The sequence below is a fragment of the Lutjanus erythropterus genome, chromosome 5 (assembly GCF_056507025.1).
Source record: "Lutjanus erythropterus isolate fLutEry1 chromosome 5, fLutEry1.hap2, whole genome shotgun sequence".
Lineage (NCBI taxonomy): Eukaryota > Metazoa > Chordata > Actinopteri > Lutjaniformes > Lutjanidae > Lutjanus > Lutjanus erythropterus.
The window spans coordinates 10,884,644-10,909,848 of record NC_139321.1 but is presented as its reverse complement, the minus strand read 5'-3'; the positions used below and the strand labels follow the sequence as shown (position 1 = coordinate 10,909,848).

The window sequence follows — 25,205 nt, the reverse complement described above, 5'->3', positions numbered from 1 at the left end:
ATACTTGTACAAACCACTCAGTGTTACTGCAAACTGGTTTATTTTCATGTTTCATGACACTAGTTCCCTCCATTATAACACAATTACATGAATTCTCTGACTGACACCACTGCCAACACTTTACAATACGGTACACAAAAATGCGAGTAGTTACTGAAGAACGAATGAGGAACATCGTCTAATAATCAATACATTATTAATGAGTAGTTCCTGAACAACTCTTATTGTAAGACTATGCAGTAGCATTATATAATGTACATAATAATGAGTTAGCAGAGAACAGACTTCCCTTCATGATTATTGAAAATTGAAAAGTAATGGCAATCATGAGGTAATGAGGGGCCGCTGAGTAACTACGCAGTATGATGTATCACTTAACTTGAGGGGGCACAAAAAGTGTAACTAATGATTACGTAATTAGTAATGAATGAGTCATTAGTAGTTTGTGCCACTCAGTGGCTGATTCACAGCTAATCAGGAACAGATCATGACGAAAGTAGCTGTTATTTAATTTACAGATACTTATGAACTAATGATTCATTAATTTTCAGATTTTTTTTATTACTGTGTCATACACAAATAATGTGCCCAGCCCAAACAGGCTTATAAGACAGACCAGAAAACGGAGCAGCAGCATGAATTAGAAGTAATACTAACTAAACAAACCATCCTTTAGAAACAAAGGTAGCCAACTTATAAACATTAGAATATAAACAGCCTTTCCATTCGGTCATTGTCAGTGCACCAGAACATTTCTGGACGTGGAGCAAATATTTCATTTAATATAAGTCATCATAATCAGGACAATACGGAGGAATATTTGATTTATTCTCAACCTCTCCTGATTCGCATAATTCCTGAATGTTTTAATGTTCTAATATATCATCTCCCAATCTGTTCTCACTCCTCATTATCCACTAGTTCATGCACATCTGTGAATCAAATAACTACTTTCTTCATAACTCCTTCCTGATTAATTGTGAACTGGCCACTCAGCAGCAAAAACTAGTAATGACTCATTCATTACTAATTACTTAATTACTCTTTTTGTGCCCCCTCAACTAAAACAATATGTAATACTGAGTAGTTACTAAGTGGTCCCTCGTTACCTCATGATGACCATTTCTTACCCTACTTAATAATCATGAGGGGGAAGTCTGTTCTCTAGTAACTCATTATTACCTACTATATAATCCCCCAGAATCAATCAGGAAAGATTCGTTAGGTCGCTCCTCACTTATTCCTTCGTAACCACTCATGTTTGTGTGTTACAGTTTCAGGAAATGATCCAGGATTTAGATGAAGGGTGGGTTTACATGCACACAATGCTCTGTTTAAAGTCCTCCTTCCTCTGTGTTTAGAGGTTATCACAAACTTGCAAATCATATTTAAAAAGCAACACAAATTAATAAGAAACACGTCAGTATGCTCCAGATAGCACAGATTGTGTTCTTCTAAAAAGAAATTAATGTAAGGTGTGTACCTGCCATCACTCAAAGACATTCAATTGAATTGTGTGCATACAGACACACTCACATGGGGACTGCTGTCAAACACAGATTTATAGGTTCAGAAGACAAAAAGACTGATGTATTCAGACTGAAGCAGAGAGAAAGAACAGACACCTTAATAAATTTAAGGATGATGATAAACTGTTCCTTTTCCAGAGGTATGGTGCAGCCTAATTGTGCAGTTATTTTGTTCTTTTGAGTGTCTAACTATGATGTTGCTTTCCTATTCCACTTAAGTAAGAGACTTTCATGTATTTTTAGCTGTGTATCTGTTTAATTTCACCTCCTTCTCTTCCCTTAGGAGTTCTCTTGTTAGTGGTTACTTTAAGAAACGTCTTCATCCACACACATTAGAACAATTTACAGTAATGAACTTAAAACTTGGTGGGCTGCTTCTGTTGACAGTATTGATGAAGCATGATGGTAGTGGACATGGTGTGAGTATCCTGGTGGTCTAGCTCATCTCCTGCTGCCCAGGTGTGGGGACCGATGGCTCATCATCAGAGGGGTCACCGATTCCGGATTTGCTCTTTAAAGAACGTCCCAAAAACATCCAGTACTCCTTACGGATGGTGTCCTTCTCTTGCGCCAGGAGATCACAAATCTTCAAGTGGGGGAGAACAAACACAAGAAGGGTCAGGGTCTAAAACAAAATAATTATTATCGCTCCCAGTTCATCTGCAAGCAGCTGCAGATGTTCAGCGATTCGATGCGTCTTAGAATTTTGTTAAATAGCTACCGATATGGTACAATACAATTCAGCACTGGCATGATGTGATGCAAAGTGATTCTGTTAATGCTTTATTTGTAGGGTACTGTTAGTTGCAAGAAGAAATCCTGATAGTTTTACTAAATCCAGTAACAAGAGAGACAGAGAGAAGGGGACATTACAGTGGTGTTAACATAATATTAGGAATCTCACTTGTAAATGAGATGCTGTGGTCTTAACGAGAATCTGTGAACAAGACCGTTTAAAATCATATTAAAGATATGGTTTTGATTGAATTTGACCGTGTAGAGGCAATTTGGTATGGAGGAACAGTGATGCTACCTGTAACCTGCTCTCCCAGTAACATGACGCCTCGGGAGAATCTTGACTCTGCTCTGCTGTCCGACACATTTTGCACAAATGATGTGCAGCAGTGTTTCTCATTTTTCTTATAAAACCTCAACTTATTCCACAGTTGAGAGTTATAAAAGTTTGGTAGTACGGCACGGTGCAACATCAGTTCTTTCACTGTCTCTTTTGAGGAAACGATGAGGAGAGACAGGAGAGACAAGGGAGCACTTATTTTGTGGAAGTGAGGCAGTAGGGATCCAGTGAGAGTGGTGCAGGCAGAGGCGGGGGGAGCTTTTTACCAATACAGGCCATCTTAATCTCGCATCTTACACATTAAAGCCTGATGTATTGGATGCACGAGTGAATTATAACATCCCTAATAAGTTTCAGTCAGGGTTTCATAAACAGCACTCTACTGAAACTGCACTTTGAAGGTTATTAAACAACATCCTAATGCCCTCTGATGCAGGTGAGTGTTCTATACCAGCACTTCTTGACCTCAGTTCCGTGTTTGACACTGCAGACCATCATATCCAGCAGTAGACTGGTTTTCATCTCGTCTCACAAAAAAAAGTTTCACCATTAACTATTGGAGACTTTGTGTCTTATTCCTCTCCACTGTCGTGTGGTGTCCCACAGGACTCGGTCCTGGGGCTCCTGTTATTCTTCAAATATTTGCTGCCCTTGAGGCCGATCATAAACAAAATTAATATTGCATATCAGTTATTTGCAGATGACATTCAGCTCCCCTTTTCATTTGAATCCAGTGAGGCGTTTAGGTCATCTGGGTTTCTGTCCCCATTAGGGACAGGACAGCAGAAAACTACTTGCAGCTGAATGCCGATAAGATGAAGATTCTGGTTGTTGCTCCAGAAAAGGTAGCTCACATAATCTTTAAAATTGTAGGGCCTCCTTTCTCTGGTGCCCACTCCAGTCTTTGTAATTTAAGAGTAATATTTGATCAATCCACATTATTAGAACTCCTGTTAAGCAGCTGGCGAGTTCTTCTTTTTTCCACATATGAAAACTGGTAAACTGAGAAATATCATTTTAATGGCTAAAGTAGAAATCCTTATACATGTCTTCATACCATCTAGCACTGTGACAACTGTCACACACTTTTCTCCTCACTTAGCATGTCTGCTCTTGATCGTCTCCAGGCAGTCCAGAACGCTGCTGCAAGACTTCTCACCAGGTCAAACAGACAGCCTCACATTATCCCCCATACGTTGATGTCTTCACTGGCTCACCATTTCATTTAGGATCCTATTTAGAATTCTTAATCTCACTTAAAGAGCATTACACAGTCAGGCTCCTACTCACCAACTCGCCCTCTTAGGTCTAATAAACCGTTTTTGCTCTGTCCCACGTACTTGCCTTAAAACCCGTGGTGACTGAGCTTTTGAGGCTGTAGCACCTAAATTATGGAATGCTCCACCCGCACCCTTACAGTCTGCTGATTCTGTGGACTCTTTTAAAGGCAGCTAAAGACTCACCTGTTTAGACTCGTGTTTGGGTAACCTGTACGCACAAGGTCTGCAATTTATGTACTTAGTGTTCATTATTACTGTATATTGTGTCTTTTTCATTATGCAATGCGTTTCTTTTTTGTACTTTATTTAATGCTCTTGTAAAGCACTTTGTGATGTATCTGTGGAACGAGCTATACAAATAAATTATATTAAGATTCAGCACAGTCTAGATGTCAGAAATCTGAAAAGTCAGACTCACAAAGTTGCAGCAAATTCTAAAGTTTAATTTTCTTTTAAGCACTTACTTCTAGAGCCTTTCTTAAAGTTTCCTTTCGTTCCTCTTCCCCCACATTTTCTTTTTGGCTGCTGTTCTCCAAAGCGTCCTCATAGCAATCAAAGAGAAAAGCGAGAAGATAAGGTGAACAGTGTGTCTCCTTCAGCTCCAGGACCCTCTCCAGCAGGCCCGGCTGAGACGACAGACCTCTGTCTTGCAGCATCCTTGGGAAAAAAGAAGAGGGGATACTGTCAGTGAGCTTTTCTATTTTTAATAGTCTCCACTTGGTTTTTCCCCTGTAGCATGTCATACATTGTGAATGTCTGAATGGGGATGGCACACTGGAATATCAATGAATTCACTTGGAGAAATCTTTTTTTAATAAGACTGAACAGGTTGAACAGGTTCATGTATCAGAGAAAATACAAACTTTTTTTTGCTTCTTGTAGAAAACAATGATCTGATCTGTTACAGCTTACCCTTTCAAATAGTTCCACACGCTTTCATTGTGGGGAGCCTTTCTGATCTGGTTCAGACAATACCTTACACAGAGAGAGCAAAACCAGTCAAATGTACGCAGCAGAAAAATTCATGCACTTGCACATACCAAAGCAGGAACAATGCCTGCATTATAGAAACAAACCTTTTAGTCAGACATCTTGTTAATGACAATACAGGGAATTATGCTCATCATTCAAGGAAATATTCCTCTGAAATACTGCATAGCATTACCTCCTCAACACTTAAACATATACAGTATATCTGTGTATGTAAAGTAGAGGATTGCATTAGGTTTGGGACTGAACGGAAACAAAAGCAAATCTCGTCGGAGCAGGCGGTTTTAACTTTGCTACGGATGGGAGCAGGCAGTGAAAAGAAACTGCAGATCCTGGGATTCAGTCAGTTTTGCCAACTTGGTGACTTTTTTTGTTCGATTTAGCAACTTTTCAGATTTAGTATACAGGTAGAAGGAACAGGCTTTTGTTTTTCACTTTGGTTGTGCTACAGGGACTTTTCTTTTGTTTCCAGGCTTGAGCTGTAGAATGGGTCCATGGAGGACTGATGCTGTGCTGATGGACGTTTGAATCATTAATGTAATGACAACTGCAGAGATGGCACTGTGGTTTTGTTTAGTCTGTGCCGTGTTGGTCCTTGTTCATGCATTTTTTTTCTTTTGTACTTAATTTACATGGTTCATTAAAGAAAAACTCAACAGCAAAACAAGCCTGAGATTGTTTAAAGATGAGCTATTTCTGGTAGGAAATTTGACTCCAAAAACTGCTATCACTTTTCATCTAAACTGAAAGGTGCACATTAACTTTGTGCCCAAACTGTCCGAGTTTTTAGAAAAAGTACTCACTGAATCTCTCTCTCCACTATGGCTGGGTCAGAGAAGCCTGTTGTGTGAGAAATTACAAAATGCCTCTGGTTCCACGCAGAGTTATTCCTCACATCATCTTCCAAGAGATTCTCCACAAACTCCAGCTCATTGTCCCACAGTTTGTACTCCTGGACATTGAAAAAGACAAATGTTGGCAACGTGCTTGTTTATGTAAATCACATAGTGCTTTTAATGGTGGCCCTGAAATGGATGAGACAAATACTGACCACAGAGGGACTCACACAGCACATCAACAAACAACCAAATGAATAAGTAAGGGTTCATTCTGGCAGAGTGGCTCACTGTGGGCAGAAAACTGGATCTCTGTGCTCATTTCTGAAGCCAAACTCTGCAAAGAGCTCCAACACCTACCTGGATAACCCACTGTCTGTGCTGCCAGGCGTGGTAGTTCTTCGCATCTTGGCTGAGAATGTCCGCAATGAACTCCAATTCCTCTGAGGGGTCATTCAACCACTCTACCACCATACGTCTGTGATGCCTGGAAGAGGAGTTAAGAAAATTATTTTGTACTGTTTTGATTTCAAACTGAATCATTTTATTTTGTCCATTACGTTATTTTTTAAACCTTTAATTCCTAATTCATAGTTGATGAAAGTAAATAAAATACACAGACAGCATTTTCAAACAAATCCTTAACTAACCACTGCTACAGAAACATCTGACCTGGGGCCAAAACCAATACTGGATTTTTGGGGCTGCTGCTGATACCGATGTTGTGTAATAAAAAAAAAATCTTATATTGATATACCAGCTGATATTGTTTAGACAAAACATATATACATATCATCACACATTTATTGCAAGGATCCCCAAAAAGTGGTTAGTAAACACAAGATATTTTACACTTTAACAATAAATGTTATTGTTCAAAATGATACCGGGGGACTGACACAGTAAACTTTAAATGTTATTTTTAATAATTATAATTTTTGTTTTTTGTTTTTTTCAATCACAAAGAGAGCAAAACATATGTATATATTATACCAGAACTGATATCAAATATACACTGAATGCTGCCTATAAAGCTAACAAATTAAAACAATCTTCATTATGTTCTGTTTAAAACATAATCATATCGGCACTTATCTGACAACATATATGAAATGAACTTTTCAGCACTCACCAGACTTGGTAGTTTTTGGGTTGCTCCTCGATGATGGCAGTAATGTACTTCATTTCCTCCCTCAGATCCTTTGATAGAGCTTGCAGCAGTACTCGCCTATAGTGCCTGCACATACCAAATCATTGTAAGAACTATTACAATACAGTTTTACAGAGGACACTATTAATCACTAAACAGATGTACCGGATGTGCTATCTGGAAATAAAAAAGTTGTAAATTGAGTTGACAAATAGTGAGGCTGTGAGCTCCAAGTTCATTAAGACACATATCTGTCCAAACTCGGCTTCAAATCCAGTTATAACATGTCTTCTGTTTGACTGAGGAGGTTTAAGCGTTCTCCACTAAAGTACCATTTGGAAAACAATTCTGTAGACTGTTTTTTTTTTTTTTAACAGAAAATCATCTCTCATTTTTCTTTTCTGACATGTTATGAAAAGGAGACACTTCACAATGGTGCATCAGTTTTCCATACTCTGTACGTGCAGCATGCTCACCAAACTGTGTAATTGGCAGCATTCAGCTCAATGGCGTCTGCTGTCAAGGTGAAAGCCCGCTCGCTTCTTTCATCATTCTTCAGGAGTGCACGGAAATAGTCGTAAACATCTGAGACTGTTGGAAAATACATATTCACTCGTTATAAATTCAACCAACAAACTTCTGACTCACTACTGAATATGGATTTGGCATAATGTCTCTAGAATAATTAAAATTAACATAAATGTGCCATGTCACAAGCTATGGTTCTTGGATCTGCAGGTGGTTGCTTGTCACTTCCATTTATACTAGGGCTGCACAGTTTATCTAAATATGATTAAAATCACAACATGGCCAAGTGGCAGCATTATGCTGCTGCAGGGTAGCTCTGGACTACAAATATTGTTGTCCAAAGGTAGGAAAACATATTCTGTAAAGATCCCAACAAATGACATATCATCATGACTTTGATGTTTTTTCAACGAAAATAAATACTGTGATGCAAAAACGATTACATCCACTAATCATGAATAATATCACAATATCTGTCAAAATAGTCGTAATATGATATATTTTTTCCCTTATCGTGCAGCCCTAACTTGTATGATGTATTTGATGTGAGTCATCTCTTACTAATAATCCCAACAATCTTACACTTTTCAGAGTAGGCGATTTTCACTACAGGATTTGGTCCATCATCCTGAGGAACAGGCTCCAGGTCAGCCCACTCCTTTCTGTCTCTGAAACACAGAAACACGGGGGTGGATTTCCTGGCTGCCAACCTACAATTACTCCCCGAGGGTAGCTCATGCTGCTAGCTTTTTCATGCAATAAAGGTGTAAATTAACAGTGAAATAATAGGTCATCTGCGCCTTTGTTAGATCTTACATGTTTCAATTTGACAGGGGTGGGGATGAGCTTAACCAGTCAATTAGCACAGCAGTTAATACAATAAAACATTTGTGGTTAAACCCACTGACACAGGTGGTAACGTTATAATGGCAAATATTAATATATCACACTATCGACACGGACATTGATCCAAAAGTTATCAAACATTATTGTGTACTTGCAACCTAAAGTTAATGGGAGAAGTAGTTACAGCTAAAGAAGCTAACAAGCTAGCCACCCAAACAATCTTGAAAAATCAAACCAAATACTAACCTGTAAAATAAATACCGAGTCGGGTCAACAAAATAATCATCACCGATGTGGTCCTCAGCCTCTACATCGAACTCTTTACCTTCTTTAACCTCCACAGACTCATTTGAAGTTTCTTCAACACCTGACATGGCTAACCTGTTAGCAGCTTAATCTCGTCTGTTCTGCGAGGAAGGAGCAAAACGTCACATCCGCTGTAGCGGAACGCTGCCTTTACGTACTATCGGAAAATACCCAGATGATGATTAAAATATCAACCAGTTGCAGAGCCACAGAGCCAGCAGGTGTAAAAACAGAAACACCCAAACAAAGACACAGACAATAAAAGAACAACCTGACTGAAGATCAACATAAAATGTATTTGTGAATCGAGCCAGGGCAGGGGAGTCTCAAAAAACCTACACACAACTGCAGTGAAGTCCACACATGGCAAACAGTATGTAAACCAGGTTCAACAGTTTGTAACAACATATAAATATGTTTGATGAAAGTTGCAAATACTTTTAAATGCATTCATGTTTGAATTTCTATTTCATTAATTTAAAACAATATATATTTATGTGCATCAGAAATATGTTTCTGAACCATGGATTTGTTTTACATTTATATTCTTCAATAACTATTTTTATGTTTACTGAGAAATGTTTTGGTGGAGAGAACTGTTCATATGTAAATCACAAAATACCTTTAATGAATCCTGCGTGCATTCATTAACACTGGGAATGACTCCATATATGGCTAATAAATAATATGTCAATATTTTTAGGCCAATAGACAACATTGCATTGATTACTATTGGCGTTTTCATAAAATATGAGCACAAGATTTTTTAAAAATTATCAATAATGTAGTAATATGGATGTAAAGACTAAGGGGGGAACAACAATAATAATAAAACAGCTAGAACAGTCTGATAAGTTCAGAAAATGACATAACTTTACTGTAATGCAGCCTTTAAAACCAGGAAAAGACAACATTTATACAATATCATGATACCCAGAATCCAAGACAACTGCTTGTCTTTTATCATGATATTGATATAATATTGATATATTTCCAAGCCCTAGTTGGAGGTAGTAGATGCCCCAAGGACAGAACCAACCGAGCACAAAAAAATAATTTATTCCCATGGCAATAAGTCAATTAAACAAGATGCAGTAACCATGGTGAGTCCCCCAGTGGTTTATCCTAATATTCATGTCAAAATGGCTGCTGTACAAAAGGTCTATTGTTGGTATACAGTTAGGCACTTTAATGCCTGCCTGGACTGTAATGATATTTATGATGGCTGCCACAGATGATCTTAGACTATTTTTGCTTTTGTTTATCTGATGTGCCTTTTAAAGAATCTCCAGGCTTGATGTGTCTATATGTTCTGTGTTGTACTACAAATTGTCTCTCAGATGAGATGATTCAAGTGTCCAAGTCTGAGAATAAGACACACAAACCGCTGAGATGTGGATGATGTTAGCAGCACAGAAAACATTAAAGTTGCCACAGACTGAGTGGCGGCCCAGCTGGGTGTGAGAGCTGTCACATTACTATGGATGTAGGCCAGTCGCTTTAAAGTTTGTATTATTTTTTGTCTTTGCAAGCTGTCAAAAAGCACTGTCACGGATTTCTGACTGGACCAGTAGATCTGCATATCAGTAATATCCATTCATTCTGTAATTTAAAAAAATGAAGACAATTGCTTTGGATCCATTTCAACAGGATATGACCAATCTGACTTTTAACGTGCTCCTTCATATTTGCTCACAGTGCATGAATCACTGTTACTCATCATTCTGTAGTCTTTTGGTTTTATTGCTTTGTGTATCCCCATAAACAAATCTGTCCTGAAGAGGACAAAAGAGACTCCAGACTAGTTTTCTCAAGAACTCTTGAGGGACCACTGAGCTTCAGTGACACAAGCACAGATTTACTCTCTGGCTCCCTCTTATGGCAGGATTTGGTTTCTTACATTTAGGGGGAAAAGCATAAATGACATTTGAAACATTTAAACTGAATTTTTGTTCCAAAGCAGCCAAGCTTTGGATATTTCAGTCAACATTCAATCAAAACACAGTCAGCGACACATTTCTGAAGGTCAAGCTGAACTTTATTTTCATCGACGACTCTGGACATTATAAAAATAAATAGATGATTCACAGTCAGTGGATCGTAATACAAATTGTTATCAAAATTATGTATCAGCCAGAATGAAGAATTAAACACATGCATAAATCACCATTCCATCAACGTATACATGGTCTGAATACTTGTCTCTGTTATTTGCAATTAACAAAATCTGTTTTTCCAACAGAACCTGTTGACAGAATATAAAATCACCATTCAAATTAGACAGCTATGCAAGTTGAATATGCTTCTCTCTGACAAGTTTTCAATGATGGCTTGACCCAAAGTGTGTTCAGTGACTGTCCTCTTGATCCAATCCGTGTTTTTCGATGTAGCGTCTAGATGAGGAAACACATAAATACAACAGTCAGTGTTTATAAGAGACAGTATAATCTGTCTCTCTCTCTCTCTCTCTCTCACACACACACACACACACACACACACACACAAACACACACACACACACACACACACACACACCTTGTATAGATGGTTAACAGAGCATGGGGCACTTTTCTAACTGCTTCTGCGCTCATTGTGATTACAGTCACTGTGATCCTGCCGATGCCTTTCTGGACCAAATTAAAATAAACACATTGCCTTACGGTCAAACTCTCCAACTGTGAAACTCATGTGCCACATTTTAAAAGGGGTTTTCACCTATATTATACAGTGTACATTTAAATTCTTTTTGTCCTGGAGCACTGGTCATAAACCTTTTTCGAATTGCGACGTCACAGAATAATCAGGTAGGCAGGTGATCGCAACCCCCACCCTCACCTGCCTCAGAATTTGAACATGACGATCACTCCTTTGACTCTCACAAACACTCTCCACACAATCTATTCTGAGGCCAATTATACAGCCTCACTTCTGATCATGCCTAGTGTTCTTATGTTTGATATTTTATGTTACAAAATATGAATGTTGCTTTTCGTTAGTGTTTGTGTCTGTTCAGAACATGGTTTGTTGGTTATTGTCGTTTCTGTGCTGGTTTTAACTATTAGATGAGATGGCTGCTACGTTTTTTTGAGACCAGCTGGATTTTGTTTTTGTTTTTTTTCTTTAAAGGGAGAGAGAGCTGCTTCTTGGCTCTGATTCCGTGCTGCTTGCCACAATATGTTATTTTATTTTGTTTGTCTCCACAACCATCTGGCGACCCCCAGAAATTATCTTGGGAGCCCCGACCCCAGGTTGAGAACCACTGTCTGAGAGTAATACTTTGTCCAAGAAATATTTATTTCACCTGCCATGTTTTGTTTTTAACATGAATACAGTGAAAATCAATAAAACATTACACTGAGGCCCACCGGGGCATATTTTTTCATGTAGAGAGTTTTTCTAAGCTGTAGTTGTTTTGGCCGCCTGGGGGTAACGCCACAAACTGTAAACAACGTTGTCATAAAAGTTGTTCACAGTTTCTTCTTTCACATCTAGCAGCTACCGAGCAACACTAGCATTTGTAATTGTGTTTCAGATGTCCAGACAAATCCAAGTCCAGAATTAACTCTCCTGTTAGTTTACACCCTCCGTCATGTTCACCAGCAAGTCACTAACAACGTTTGTCTGCTGTTTTGTGCTCAGAAGGCAGCATACAGTGGAGTTTACTGGCTGAAAACAGCTTCCCACTGAGACTGGAAACAATGCTGATAAGAGCTGTGAGAGTGAACCCAAACAGTAAAGTTAAGGACCATAAAACCACAACAATGAGGTAAAAGATGCTAAAACGCTCCATAAAATTGAGGAGACTTGCAGAGTCGGGTGATGACCCTCTGATGGTTCATCACTACGATCAACCCCTTTCACATTACACTGTTATTTGACCCAGTGTTACGATAAAAATACTAATTAGAGAAGCTTTTAAGACACAAAGTTTTGTGTGCAGTATCCCCACCACTGTGGTGAGTTACAGCTCACAACAGTCAGTCAGATGACATCCATTTTACTGGTTGACTAAGGCCAGAGATATACTTGCCTTTCGATCACCCACGCGGCGTTAAAGGTGCAGTATGTGCACTTGTCCACACAAATAGGGGGCTGCATGTCACCAGATTACCTGCTAACTGTAGCTAACTGTAGCTGCCATTAGCAAGTCAGTAGTCCTATTAGCAGAGTGAAGTCTGCTTGGACTGGGAGCTTGAAGCACCACAGGAGTGTTGTAGTTGTTGTTTATACTGTTAGCACAAAATCTTTGGCCTTAGTTCAGTAAAAGAAACTTGAATTCAGAAGGAGCACGGTTGTAAGGAAAAAAGATGTAAGAACATAACCTTTTTTGATATTTTGCGAGTTTATTTATTTATTAGAAGCTGAAGCAGCTTGTGGAATGTAGTGAACCCGCCACTCACACAGGTCACAGCTGAAACTACAGAGGGAAGCCTGAGATATGCTGCTGGAAAATACCCTTGAGGTGCAAAGTGGTATTACAGGACAAAATGGGGTGGAGCTAGCTTGTTAGCATGTTAACTTTAGTAGATATTTCTGCAACACAATCCATAGACTTATTTGACATGATATCAAAACTGTTATTATTTAACATTCTGTTGATAATTTTAGTTAATTTAACACTTTAAACTAGCATTTTTATATATTGCTGCTTTAATTTCTGAGGACCTGCACAAACAGGCGCGAGGCAGCCATGATGCATATGCAAATATGTAGTTAAAAGTATGTATATCTCCGGCCTTTGTTTAATGCTGAAGAGATCTCACGTTGGTCAGTCCACTGTTCTCTCATTGACTTGCTCTTTCACTGCTGTTTCAGACAGTCTGGATTTCAGGACAAATCTTTAGGGTCTAAATTAGTGAAGACAGGTGTATTTTCACATAAGACTTTCGCCTGGCGCTGCTTTAACACTGTGTAGAATCAGTACTGAGCGACAGACGTGACCCTAGGAATTAATTCAAAGTAAATCTCAAATCAAATGAATATTGCAAAAACCGTTCACCTCTGCACATCTGCAAGATGTTGTGCATAATGAAGTAGCTTTGGCTTTTCTCTGAGGTATCTTATTAACATGAACTGAACAGACACAGAGCATTTTCAATGAGCCCAGAAATATCTGACTGAAACAATAGTTGAAAGACTAATAGAAAATATAGTTGACCTTTCGGCTGAAAGATTTTTTAAAATTCTGCTCCTAATATTCTCTTTATTATGTGACATTGCTAAAAGAAAGGAAAACTCACCTTCTCGCAAAATTATACAGCGCTTCTTTTCTCTCTTGGAGAGACAAATGTCTGTCAGCTGGTGATTTCCCAAAGGATTTGGCAGCAGGCTGTGGATGAGAAGAAAACTGATAATAAATTTAAGAGAAAAAACAAACAAACAATAAGCTAGATAGATTGCATTTGAAAATTAAAATCTATCAATGTAACACAATATACAAGTAGCAATCTCAAATTTCCAATATTTCATTATTTCTATGCAAGTTATAATTCCCTCTTTCACTTCATATGTTTATATCTGATTAAAATAGATTATAAATGAGAGCTCAGACACAGTGTGTTGGGTCATCAAACCTTTATGGTGGGAGCAGAACCAGAGGAATAGGAGCTGCTCTTAGAAGGCCCAAATGTCGACGTCCCGGTCGCTTCCATTTGAGTTTCCTCTTTGTTCTCCAGCAGATTTGTTATGGTGGTGTCAACACAATTGGTTTTTGCTGTGTACAACCAGGAGACAACTGTAAGTGCACGGCAATTTAAACCCTATTCGAGTTTTTGAAGGACGTGTTACAACCCGAATGAACAGAAAAGAGAATGGAAGAACAGAGTAGATGGTAGGTAATGGTGGAGGTGAGACTGACAGTACACTCCAATGGGGTCAAAATGTAAAGGTGCACTGCAATTGGGCCTTACCTAAGTCCTTTGCGATTACATTCAGAGGGACATGAGGCAGCACGTCCTTCACCTGTTGGGCCATTTTAGCAATCCTGTGATCATCTGTGCCCAAACTTTGGACCATGAAACCAAGGCCAATAGAGGCAGGTCTGACACCTGGGGTAGGAAAACGAAACAGCTGACATCCCACCAAAATCTCAAAAACAATCAGCTGAATCCTCTCATGTAGAGACTCAGTTGGATTGTGTGTTTGTTTGTTTACTTACTTGTAGCTGTTTGTGGTACAGTGTGTCTTTTTCTTTTGATGTGCTCTGCTTTGTCAGCTTTAGTGATCTTGGTGGAGACGAGGCCAAGTTCACTAGCAAGTAGCTGAAATTAAAGACACAAATAAGAAACACATTTAGCGTATAGCTGCAGCACCACGGCAGAACAGAGGATGCAATTAGTGATACTGATGGACCAAATATGGGGGGATCATAAATCAAATAATTATTGTGCTCTTAAAGGACTATAGAGAGATCCTTCCAGTTTACTAAAAAGGGATCTGGGTATAGGTGCTGGGGCCAGGAAAGTGGATAAACGGCCCAAGATTGCTATTAGGGCTAAACAATTATTTGAATATTAATCGCAATCATGATCTTGGCGTGGCTCACATTAAAACAAGCACTTCCTAAACTACTCCTGAAATGGATGATCATCAACTGTTTGGAAGTATTTCAGGTTTTGGGCAACTGTTGTTAAGCAAGAGCAAAACATATGCAATCAATGCATGAGACGTATGTCTGCGCCGCAAAGCAACACAACTAACTTAAACTTTAACCACCTGACAAAACACCAAAGTGCAGTTTGATGAATGTATGAAGGCCGAGGTCTTATTTTGATGCGCAGATTGGTACATAAGCAGGAATGTAGCACAACTTAAAGTGAAAGCACTGCTCTGTTTATTTAAATATAAAAGTCCAATAAAAATATTTTATCCCTAATATAAATTAATAATCGAGTTAAATAATCAGAACCTCATTACTGATCAAGGTAACCATGATTATTGTTTTGGCTATAATCGTGCAGTTCTCTTTCTTCCGTTTGTTTTTACAGTTAGATCTGACCCTCTGTGAATCCACTCAGCTGATAAACATTTGTTTTACCTCCTGGACTTTGTTGGCAAACTCCTGCATGGACTCGCCATCTTGTCTGGATACTGGTGGGAGCCAACTGGGATAAAAATAAAAAAACATAAAAGCGAAATAAGAAATAATTCTGACTACAATTATGGCAACAGAAATGTTGAAAATCAACAGGAGACTATTTTAAAAAATGGTGGGAAAAGCATTATGAAAGACATTTAGTTTTAAAACCATTTCAAAGAAATGCTCATTAATCAACTTTACGGGCAAGAGAAGATGAGTCTGGGGTTGTTGCTTGTGCCAAAGCCAAAGTGTTGTTTCCTTGCACTCGAATCTAGTTTACATAACTCACATCTCGACAAAACTGCCTCGGATTACAAGCAAGATAAACTATTGACACTATTATTGATCATTTTAGCTGCAGAAGATCAGGATTCAACTCTAAAAAGCAAGTTGCAATAGAAATAATGACACAAATTATTTAGTACCTTACATGATACACTGTACACGGAACAAAAAATGTCCACAAGAGCTCCATCAGCCAACTTGACTCTGGTGTGCTCTGTGGACAGACAAAATACATTCAAGTCAATCATACTGTTGTATTACAGTGCCCTACATTCAACAATGACAGTCACAGAGAGGATATATGGATGGATGAGTCCTGGTGACCCAAACAATCCTGCAACTAGACTTCAACTGTAACCATTGCTGCACACAGAGGAGGAACACAGAATTATTCTTGGTACTGAGATGGCTGGATTAGATTTAAGCAGCCCACATTAATCAGCTTGCTGATGCTTCTGGTAAATTTCAATAATTTTGTAATGAATGTCCATAGCTGGGAAACTATGTAAAATGGATTTCATTCCTTCCTCTATATGTTAACATTTTGCATTTCAGTGTCATGTTAGAGGCAGTCAAACTGTTACATGGTTATTGTGCCATTAACATCCACATTATACTGATTTTGTAACACTCACATATTCTAGACAGGATACCAAATTCAAACAGTGAATGGTGATAATCATATTCTGGTACGGCTATCTATTTTATTTTTGTATCTTATCCCTGCACCCTTATTTTTTTGTTGTCTTATACTGTATGTTCAAATGACTTTACCAAAGCAATCAGTGGTCTGGTCACCCGTAAGGCCACAGGCTGAATGGAGTCAGTCAGTGCGAAAGGCCAAGAACTGAGAGGAAACAAACATTTAGTATGTTAGTTGGTGAATCTGTATGCTATGAATGAAAAAGGTTGGACAAGCAAAATCTGACTTTTTTTTTTTTCTAAATAAATAGAATTCTGAACAAAGCAATTAAGTTGTACAGTTAACACAGAGAAATACAAAGAAAACAGCTGGTAAGCTGGTGTGTTTTGTGGATGATACAAAGGAGTTCTGGTCTGACTTAGTCACTTTTAGTTAGTAGATGAAAAGTAATATGAAGTGAATTTTAGAACTCTGCAGACAAAAGCTTTGCAATGTTCTTGATCTTGATCCTCTCAGCATTTTTAGGTTTCAGTGACTCTCCAGGAGACTTCAGCTGAAGATACAGCATGCAGTGCTCTGAGATACTCAAATTAATGATAGAAATGAATCAGTTTTGCAGCTGTTTTCCCTTCTGTATACTAATTTGCCCATAGAACTCTAGAGGGAAATTAGTAGGGGGAAACAACTGCCAAAGTAATTCGTCTCTATCTCAAAGTGTTATGAAAGAGAAATGATCATTTGTGGCTGGCTTGATTAAATCACTGATTATTGTAGGTAAATATGAAGGACTATCCAAAACCAGAAAAAAGCTGAAGCAGAATTTCCTCATCCCACAATTTCCTCAGTGGCTCATACATTCTACAGGCACTACATCAACCAATTCCCCAAATACTAATTTCACATATAATACTTGTGTTATCCTCAGTGACAAATCAAAAAATGTGTTGTTATTCCGAGCAGTTGGATCCTGCAAAAGAAATGCCAGCACTAACCTGAACTTGAGCAGGCCGGCGCGGCCGTTTGTGGTGTCTTCTTCAGGAAACAGGAGCAAAGGTGGGGTGCCTTCTGTGGAGCAGTATCTCTGGAGAGTCTCTCCCACTGCCTCCTGGGTAGATGCTGAATGGATTTCCATGAAGCCTCTGGCCCAACACACAAAGCCGGTGGAGCCCTCTAACTGGGGCTAAACAAGCAGACAGAGACACACCAATCTCACCTAACACTGCATTTAACAATAAAATACCACAACTTGCACCGGTAAAATAAAAGTCAAAGCTGGGGTAGAAAGATGGCCTAGACACTAAGCATGTAAGACTTTAATATGCTTCATGCACCACTGCACACATCGTCTCCTCTGCATGCTGCATGTGTCACCAGCAGCCCCTGAAGTCTACACACAGGACATGACATCCTTTCATCCTTGCAGTTTCACTAGGAGAGCAGCCACAGTGCTTCAAATGTAACACTGACATGAGGGTTAGGTGATCTAGAAAGTCTGTAAGTGCAAAAGTTATCAACACCAATAGAAGCATGATGAAAACTACAGATGATTAAACTATTGAGAGATATGTGGCATATCTACAATTACATCACTGCATACATGTAGGTTGGTGTGCACTGACAGCTGACATGTATACAGACAACACATTGGCCTTATAGAATCAGACAAGTCTGGTCCATAAACAAATACAAGTGAATGGGTGAGCTGCATTCTTTCTTGATAAACAACACTATAACATTTACATTTCTTGACGAATTTCTATTAATCATTTTTATGTGTCAAGTGTTCATGATCTATGCTAGGGGTTTTCAAAGTCTGAGACTCTGGGCCTCAGGCAAGCTTGGACAAAGCTTGGCAAAATGTGCCTCCTCACCCTTTTAGTTAACTTGCTTAGTTTCATTCCATTCCCGGAGGCGCATAAGATCAATTTGATCCCAAAAATGAGACAAGATAGCTTAATAATGCTGTTTCAGACTACATCAAAGATATTTTAAAAATGTCTGTCCAAACCATTTACTGGTTTCTGATTCTGGGAGAGCAGGGGAAAAAGTAAAATTCCACAAAACTACTTTATCTCTGAACTATCTCTTAACCAAATCGTACACATTTAGACTTCTTTTCGTGACTAATTTTTTCACTTCTGTTCACTGAACCTCGTTCGAGCCCCCTGGGGAGGCCTGCCTCTCACTTTGAAGTGTAAGTTCGAAAAAAAATGTCCTACTTCACTTCTGGCCCCCGCTCCCCCATCCTCTGGCCTGTGGCATGATGTCAAAAATAGAATATAATGCAGTCTGCAAATTTATTTTATTTTATTATCTTTTTTTTCTAGTTGTTTCATACCAATTTAAAATATACTTTTAATGGAATAAAAAGGAATATATGCATTGTGAATGCTATGGATGTATTTCTGAATGACTGCATGTTCAATAATATTTCTCTATTTGCAAATACTGTCAAATAGCAAGTTATCAAGTCATCAGGGGTATTAATGTCCAATTCAAAGTGACAGAAGAGTTGCTGAGTTAGTGTCCAATGCACAGCTAACTAATGTATATAAAAATGCTTAGAAACTGCTGTTTGCATTTTTTATTAAGTATGAGAAAAATATAACTAATGGAATCAAAATGTTCATTTTCAGAACTGTTGAAGTGGCCTTCCTATGAGATGACAATACCATCAGTGGCCCCAAGCCAATTTGAGTTTGAGAACCCTTGAATATAACATGACTTACTGAAATCGGTAGAGAAATGTAAACATTATCCCGTTGTTTAGAGGACAGTCTTGCCTAGTAAAATATGGTGGCTAGACCGATGTATCACAACAACAAGCATCTTCATATATGTGTGTATGGTGCTAACTGGTACAGGACGCATGAAGCCTTTTTCCAAATGAGAGATGTTAAGATGTTTAAAACAAACAATATAACATGATTTAGCAACGAGGATTCTGAAAGTCAAACACTCACAGTATTGCAGGGTGTCAGGAGGTTGATTATGTTGTGGTCGAACTCTGTCACATGATTGCACATGTACAGCTTGGTGTTTTTGTCTCTGGAGCGAGGGTTTTTCTGTCTCACATGCATCCCCAGGACTGAGCACATAATCCTTACAATAAATCTAGGAGAACAAAGAAATAAGGGAGGTGTAACCAGGGGCAGTATTTTATTAACACACAATGGACCACTTTCAATAACATGTAGTTTGAGGGATGAGCTCAGTATGGTTTTCTTACACCCAGATCATTTACATGCATCATCTAATTAAAGTTCCTTTTTTTTAAGGTTCTTCAGTACTACAGTCATCTATTTAATTTAAACATGGAAATTACTGTGAACTAGGTTGAATTTACAAGAGGTCACTGTCCAAGAGACACATACCTTACCAAATATATTGAGCAGCCACTCACCTTAATGGTATTTAATGGTGTGGCTGAATTTAATGGAGTTATTAAAGCTGTGAGAGGCAGCCATGCAATTATTTTTAATGTGATACATAGTATGCATTATATAGTGTGTTAGCATTGACAGTCACTGTTTTTATTATATGTCTACTAATACTTTCACCTCAGTTAACATTAATGCACACTTTGATTATTATGAATGGTGCACACGTGACTACTACTGCTACCACAACTGTTATTACTGCTGAGAGTAAAATGTGTAAATAGAAACAGTGACACTTTAAAACACTTGCCTTCGAACAAAGCTTTCTGGAAGTGCACAGCTGACCAAGAACACATGAACACCAATAAAAATCCGTATTAACGTCAAACAAACGCCAACTGGAAAGTAAATCAGCAACAGCAGGAGAACAACCGCATCTTTGGGAAACCTGCACAAAGAAAAAACAAGAGTTGCAACCAACATTTAAATGCAGTAGATCAAAGTAAAAAAAATAACATAACAAACCAACCACATAAGTTTCTTTTCAGACCTTTTCGATCTGCTTAAAGGTCTATCATCACACTGAAACTGCTCTTACTAAAGATGGTAAATAACATTTTGCTTACTATTGATTCAAATTCCACCTTTGAGCTTCTACTAATGCATCTCAGTGTGAATTTAGAAACAACTAATTATGGTATACTCCCCTACTGACTTGAAAATCAATTTTGGATCTCTGTCCTGGCCTTCGTGTGGTTAAATTCTTACCTTTCCAAAAGAACAAATATAATATTATTACATCAATATTTTCTGATCTGACATGTGGATTACCTCAGGGCTCTGTTCTTGGCATTCTCCTGTTCTCTTTATATATTTCACCTATTGGCAAAATTATACGCAGTTACAGAATAAACTTCAACTGCTACACTTTGGGTTGTTCTGATAACAATACCAGTATCAACATCTGATATGGCCTAATGGTCATGTTCTCTGGCACTCATTGCCAGTATGTATTTGTTAATGTTTTGCAAAGGTTTTACCTGCCCCGGGGGGGGGGGGGGGGGGGGGGGGGGGGCGCGGTGGTGGGAAGTAATAATGTATATTTTAAAAAATAAATGGGTAATGGGTATCAGAGCGGTACTTGGTATTGGTGAATACATTCAGTTATCAGATTCAGTATTGGCAAGAGAAAAATGGTATCTGAATGTCTCCAAATACACTGATGATACTAGGCTGTATATACTGATGATCAAGCTCAAATAATTCATTTAGAGGCCTGTTTATCCACTGTGAAATCCTAGATGTCAAATAATTTCCTGCTCCTAAATTCTGAACAAACAGATGCTGGTCTGTGGGCCTGTTCAACATAGACACCAATTTAACCAAGTAACAGTAACTCTCAACATCGCTTTAATCTACAAAGTTTAACAGCCAAAAATCTTGGTGTTATGTTTGATCCAACTGTCTCTTTTGATAAACACATAAAAGAAAGCAACAAGAATGACTTTTCCCCTTATGTAACATTGCTATAATTAGGTGTTTTCTGCCCATGGCTGAAGCAGAGACCTTAATTCATGACTTTGCTCCATTAAGACTTTATTATCATAATGTTTTGCTGTCTACTCTGCCACATGCTGGTATGAAATGGTTCAGAGTGCTGCAGCTAAACTCTTAACTAAAACTAGAAAATGTGGCTTTATTACACTATTTTTTACTTTACTAATTCAATTAGTCAGATAAAACTTTAAGGTGCTTATGATAATAATTTATTTAAAATTGTAAATGGTCTCGCCCTTCTCATTATACCTCATCGTCCATGCCATGCTCTACACTCTCAGACTACAGGGCTCCTCTGGATCCCCAGAGTTAAAAAAAAAAGGCAGCTGGCTGCATGGTCTTTTCCTATCATGTCCCCTTCCTCAAGAACAATCTCCCAGTTGACAGTCTCTGTAGAGGCCTTTACACCAAAGCTGAAATTTCATCTTTTTACCCCAACTTTAAAATAGTGCTCCTGTTATCCTTATAGCAGGTCAGTCGCAGTCTGAAAACTTATGGCCTATGTGTATTCTGTATCCTGAGAAATCAACAAACTCTTCACTTCTGATTTCAATAACTTATGTGTGTTTCCATTTCCCACAAATTACCAAGCTGTGTGCATCTCTCTCTCTCGCTCTCTCTCTCTCTCTCTAGTTTTTTCCTCTTTTCACTCAGGCTCCTTTCTACTAGACCATCGGCCATCTGGGAACCTCTCTCTCTTTTGGCTGTTGGTGCCTCGGCATTTGAATTTGGATCATTATCCCCCAGGAGATTCAGCCTCTCCTCTTCTCTCCTCTCCTCTCTCCCTAGATTGCATGCCATCATGTCTCTCTCCCATTTGTCTCTCTCTTCAATTGTGTAATTGCTGAGCTTGCTTCATATGTGTTTGTCTGGCCTGTCCACCTACTGGGTCTCCATGGTTGAGAGGAGGTTGTGTGGTTCTACTATCTGGCGACATCCAAAGCTGCTCAATGTCCTCCTGGATCCATACACTTCCCTTATGTTATACAATCTGTATTTCTGTCTGCAAAATTTGCATTTCTTTTGTTTTTTGTTGATCTACTGTGTACATTACATCTATTACACATTTGTTGGTCCTGGGAGAGGGATCCCATTTCTGTTGTTCTTCTAGAGATCTTCCCTCTTTTAAGGGGTTTTTGGGGGGGCAGAGGAACAGAGGCTGTCTTATGGTGAGCAAATTGTAAAGCCCCGTGAGGCAAATCCGGGGTTACATAAATAAATTTGACTTGATTTGAGATGTCACTGTCTGTGAGATCTTAACAGACCACTTGAATCAAACTGACAGTGACTTAGAGCATTGTACAAACTTTAGTCAGAAGCAAACAAACACAAGCCATTTGTGGACTACCAAGACTCCACATTCAGTCACTGTGTATTACAATTAACACTGTCTGGCATTGCCAAACTCCTCACTTACAGTTAACTCAGCTAAAAAAAACAGCAGGACTGTTAAAAATCTGTTCCAAACCCACTGACAAACAAGTAAAATAGAGTTTGGAGTCTTATTGTGAATTTAGATATTTCTCTCAAGTATGATAATTAACTATTGAAAAAGAAACATCAGCTGTCTCTTCTATTAGGCAGCCTGGTTTAATGTCATTTCAGTGTTGCATTTAACCGCAGACCACAGGTTTCATTTTCGACGCGCTATTACACGTGTCTTTACGTTAGTGGCAGAAAATCGGGGGGAACCCGATACTAAGATCCTATTCTGTCCTAAAATCCGACACCATAATCTGTACACCTGCAGGCCAGATGTCTCAGGTGTGTACATGTGGAAGATGTGACAGCTGAGAGAACATGATCGAGGTACAACTTTCGCAACCTCAAATCTGAAGTGACGTCTGTGGCAAAGTTATTCACTCCACGTACACAGAGGTACAAAGGATCTAAGGGTACTGGAGTCTTTCAGAAACTTCACTCTCAGCTATCAGAGCAGCATGTTGCAATTATCCGATGTCAAGTTCAACAACCATATAAGGTTAAGATAGCTGGTTATGCTATTTGAAGCATCTGACATTAACGTTGCAGCCGATGACAGCGCGATGTATGCACTGATAAATTAGCATTGCACGACGTTGCATAATAAACGTAAGCAAGAAAACATTTACGTTAACGTCACCACCACACAGCTAGGTTAGCTAGCTAGCTACATGTTTTATAAAAGATTTGATACCCCTTCATTTGGTAACCTACAGTAGGGTACTTAGCTAGCCACCGATATATGTCACAGCATAACATTACGCTCTAACACTGTTTTGAACACACGGTATAAGACCATAACATTACTGCAATGGTGGCTAATTAGCGTTAGCTGAAGGTTAACAGTAGCTGCAGTTAGCTGACTTACCTGCGAAAGTCAAACATGTCTTCAATCCCCCGAGTCTCCATGTCCGCCAGTCAGACTTTGCTCTGAGGCTAATGCTAAGAATACAACCTGATCCCTAAAAATAAATTAGTCATAACGTTCACGACAGCAATTTTGTCGTTTGAGGGGTAAAATGAGAGCTAATGTTATTATTTCCCCGATGTGCTGGCGATATAGGAGTAAAACCTTGTCTGACAGCCTATTGCAGCAAGTTTAAAATGTTAGCTTAGCTGTCGTCAATAGCTGTTCCTGCCCGCGGTGCTAGCAGCGCTAGCGCCTGAGCAACAACAATAACACTTCCGGACAGAATCCTCCACAATAAAAAGTGCAGTCTCCATAAAACTTGGCTACCTGATCTAAAAGTTGCGATAAATATGGCCCTAAAATGCGCAAATTGTATATTTGAAACTCTTGCTAATGTGTAAATTATTCTCAGGCTTTCATGTAACCCGTATCCGTCTAGCAAAAAGCGTCTTTGTGGCTTACTTTCAAAATAAAAGTACCCTTACGTGAAACGTGTTGAAAAGTTATGATCTTTGTCTCCCTCTGGTGGCTGTATGTGATACTAACACTTCACTTATTACACGGTGATTGTGAGTGGTGATGTTTTTTGTGTGCTGGCCTAAAATAATCTTATTTAATATGATTTGTATTCGCATTTTTCATTTCACATTAACATTTAGATCTATAATATATACCCTTTTTTTCGCTTTTCTAAGTCTACACAGTATTATGTTTCATGTGTTTGTGATTGGACTCAAGCCATATGGGGTTTCATCTGTTCTGAGTTTCCATATAAAGAATGAATGCCTTGTGCATGGACTCATACTTTATATGGTGAAGGGCTGGAATGGTCCGAAACCACAACAACTATACACACTGATACACACACATACACACTTACACTAAAATCTAGACTTCTATAGTCATGTCCAGCGTAGTGGACATGGAATTATTATGATTCTTTTGGTAAGGATGAGAAGGGTTCAATGTTTTTATTTTCACTTGGCCAATCAGGCAAGTGTGTCAGAAATCTGTTTTTTTCAAAGTCAATTTTTTACTTGCCCTAGTACAAATTATTTTGTTTATAATTGACTATCAAATACTACACTACTACAAACACTAAAGTTAATTTCAAAGTTTTTCAAACTCTAAGGTGATGTCTTTAAATGCCTTGTTTCATCAGACCAAAACCAAAAGATATTCAGTTAAAAATGATAATAAACACAAAAAAGCAGGAAATCTCTTTTTGCACGATTCATTACTTTAGCCATTAATCGATGATCAAAATAGTTTAATAGTTTAATTTTTGAAAAACACCTTTACACAATCTATATATATATGCGATACCCAC

At 38.5% G+C, this 25,205-nt stretch overlaps 2 protein-coding genes across 3 annotated transcripts; both read right to left on the bottom strand.

The window, feature by feature from the left end:
* Positions 1 to 1,777: 1,777 nt before the first annotated feature.
* fnta (farnesyltransferase, CAAX box, subunit alpha) lies at positions 1,778 to 8,660 on the bottom strand. Its single transcript, XM_084718779.1, has 9 exons — positions 8,481 to 8,660; positions 7,971 to 8,056; positions 7,337 to 7,451; positions 6,843 to 6,947; positions 6,071 to 6,197; positions 5,678 to 5,826; positions 4,797 to 4,859; positions 4,349 to 4,541; positions 1,778 to 2,115 (listed from the first exon to the last, which is right to left on the bottom strand). Exons 1-9 carry the CDS (start codon positions 8,606 to 8,608, stop codon positions 1,966 to 1,968), a joined length of 1,116 nt encoding a protein of 371 aa, XP_084574905.1. The 5' UTR covers positions 8,609 to 8,660; the 3' UTR covers positions 1,778 to 1,965.
* Positions 8,661 to 10,556: 1,896 nt separating this feature from the next.
* On the bottom strand, positions 10,557 to 24,325 carry aup1 (AUP1 lipid droplet regulating VLDL assembly factor). Of its 2 annotated transcripts, XM_084718778.1 has the most exons (12): positions 23,834 to 24,325; positions 20,237 to 20,374; positions 19,510 to 19,660; positions 17,539 to 17,726; positions 16,678 to 16,750; positions 16,044 to 16,117; positions 15,577 to 15,643; positions 14,698 to 14,800; positions 14,450 to 14,587; positions 14,114 to 14,253; positions 13,781 to 13,869; positions 10,557 to 10,933 (listed from the first exon to the last, which is right to left on the bottom strand). In XM_084718778.1, the coding sequence occupies exons 1-12, from the start codon at positions 23,872 to 23,874 to the stop codon at positions 10,888 to 10,890; spliced, it is 1,248 nt and encodes a 415-aa protein (XP_084574904.1). In that variant the 5' UTR covers positions 23,875 to 24,325; the 3' UTR covers positions 10,557 to 10,887. The 2 variants fall into 2 exon arrangements, with proteins under 2 accessions (XP_084574904.1, XP_084574903.1); XM_084718777.1 differs by lacking the exon at positions 20,237 to 20,374.
* Between the last annotated feature and the right edge of the window lie 880 nt (positions 24,326 to 25,205).

Bases quoted from the DNA above. Each gene is read 5' to 3' on its own strand.
- fnta (XM_084718779.1), bottom strand. From the start codon at position 8,608: ATGTCAGGTGTTGAAGAAACTTCAAATGAGTCTGTGGAGGTTAAAGAA. The intron at 7,452-7,970 runs GTAAGATTGTTG...ATTTTCCAACAG, and splicing joins AATCGCCTACTCTGAAAAGT to TCTCAGATGTTTACGACTAT. The intron at 4,860-5,677 runs GTGAGTACTTTT...TCTCTGTGTAAG, and splicing joins ATAGTGGAGAGAGAGATTCA to GTATTGTCTGAACCAGATCA.
- aup1 (XM_084718778.1), bottom strand. From the start codon at position 23,874: ATGGAGACTCGGGGGATTGAAGACATGTTTGACTTTCGCAG. The intron at 16,751-17,538 runs GTTAGTGCTGGC...GTTTCCTCTCAG, and splicing joins GCCGGCCTGCTCAAGTTCAG to TTCTTGGCCTTTCGCACTGA. The intron at 10,934-13,780 runs GTGAGTTTTCCT...TTCCTCATCTAG, and splicing joins CTGTATAATTTTGCGAGAAG to ACGCTACATCGAAAAACACG.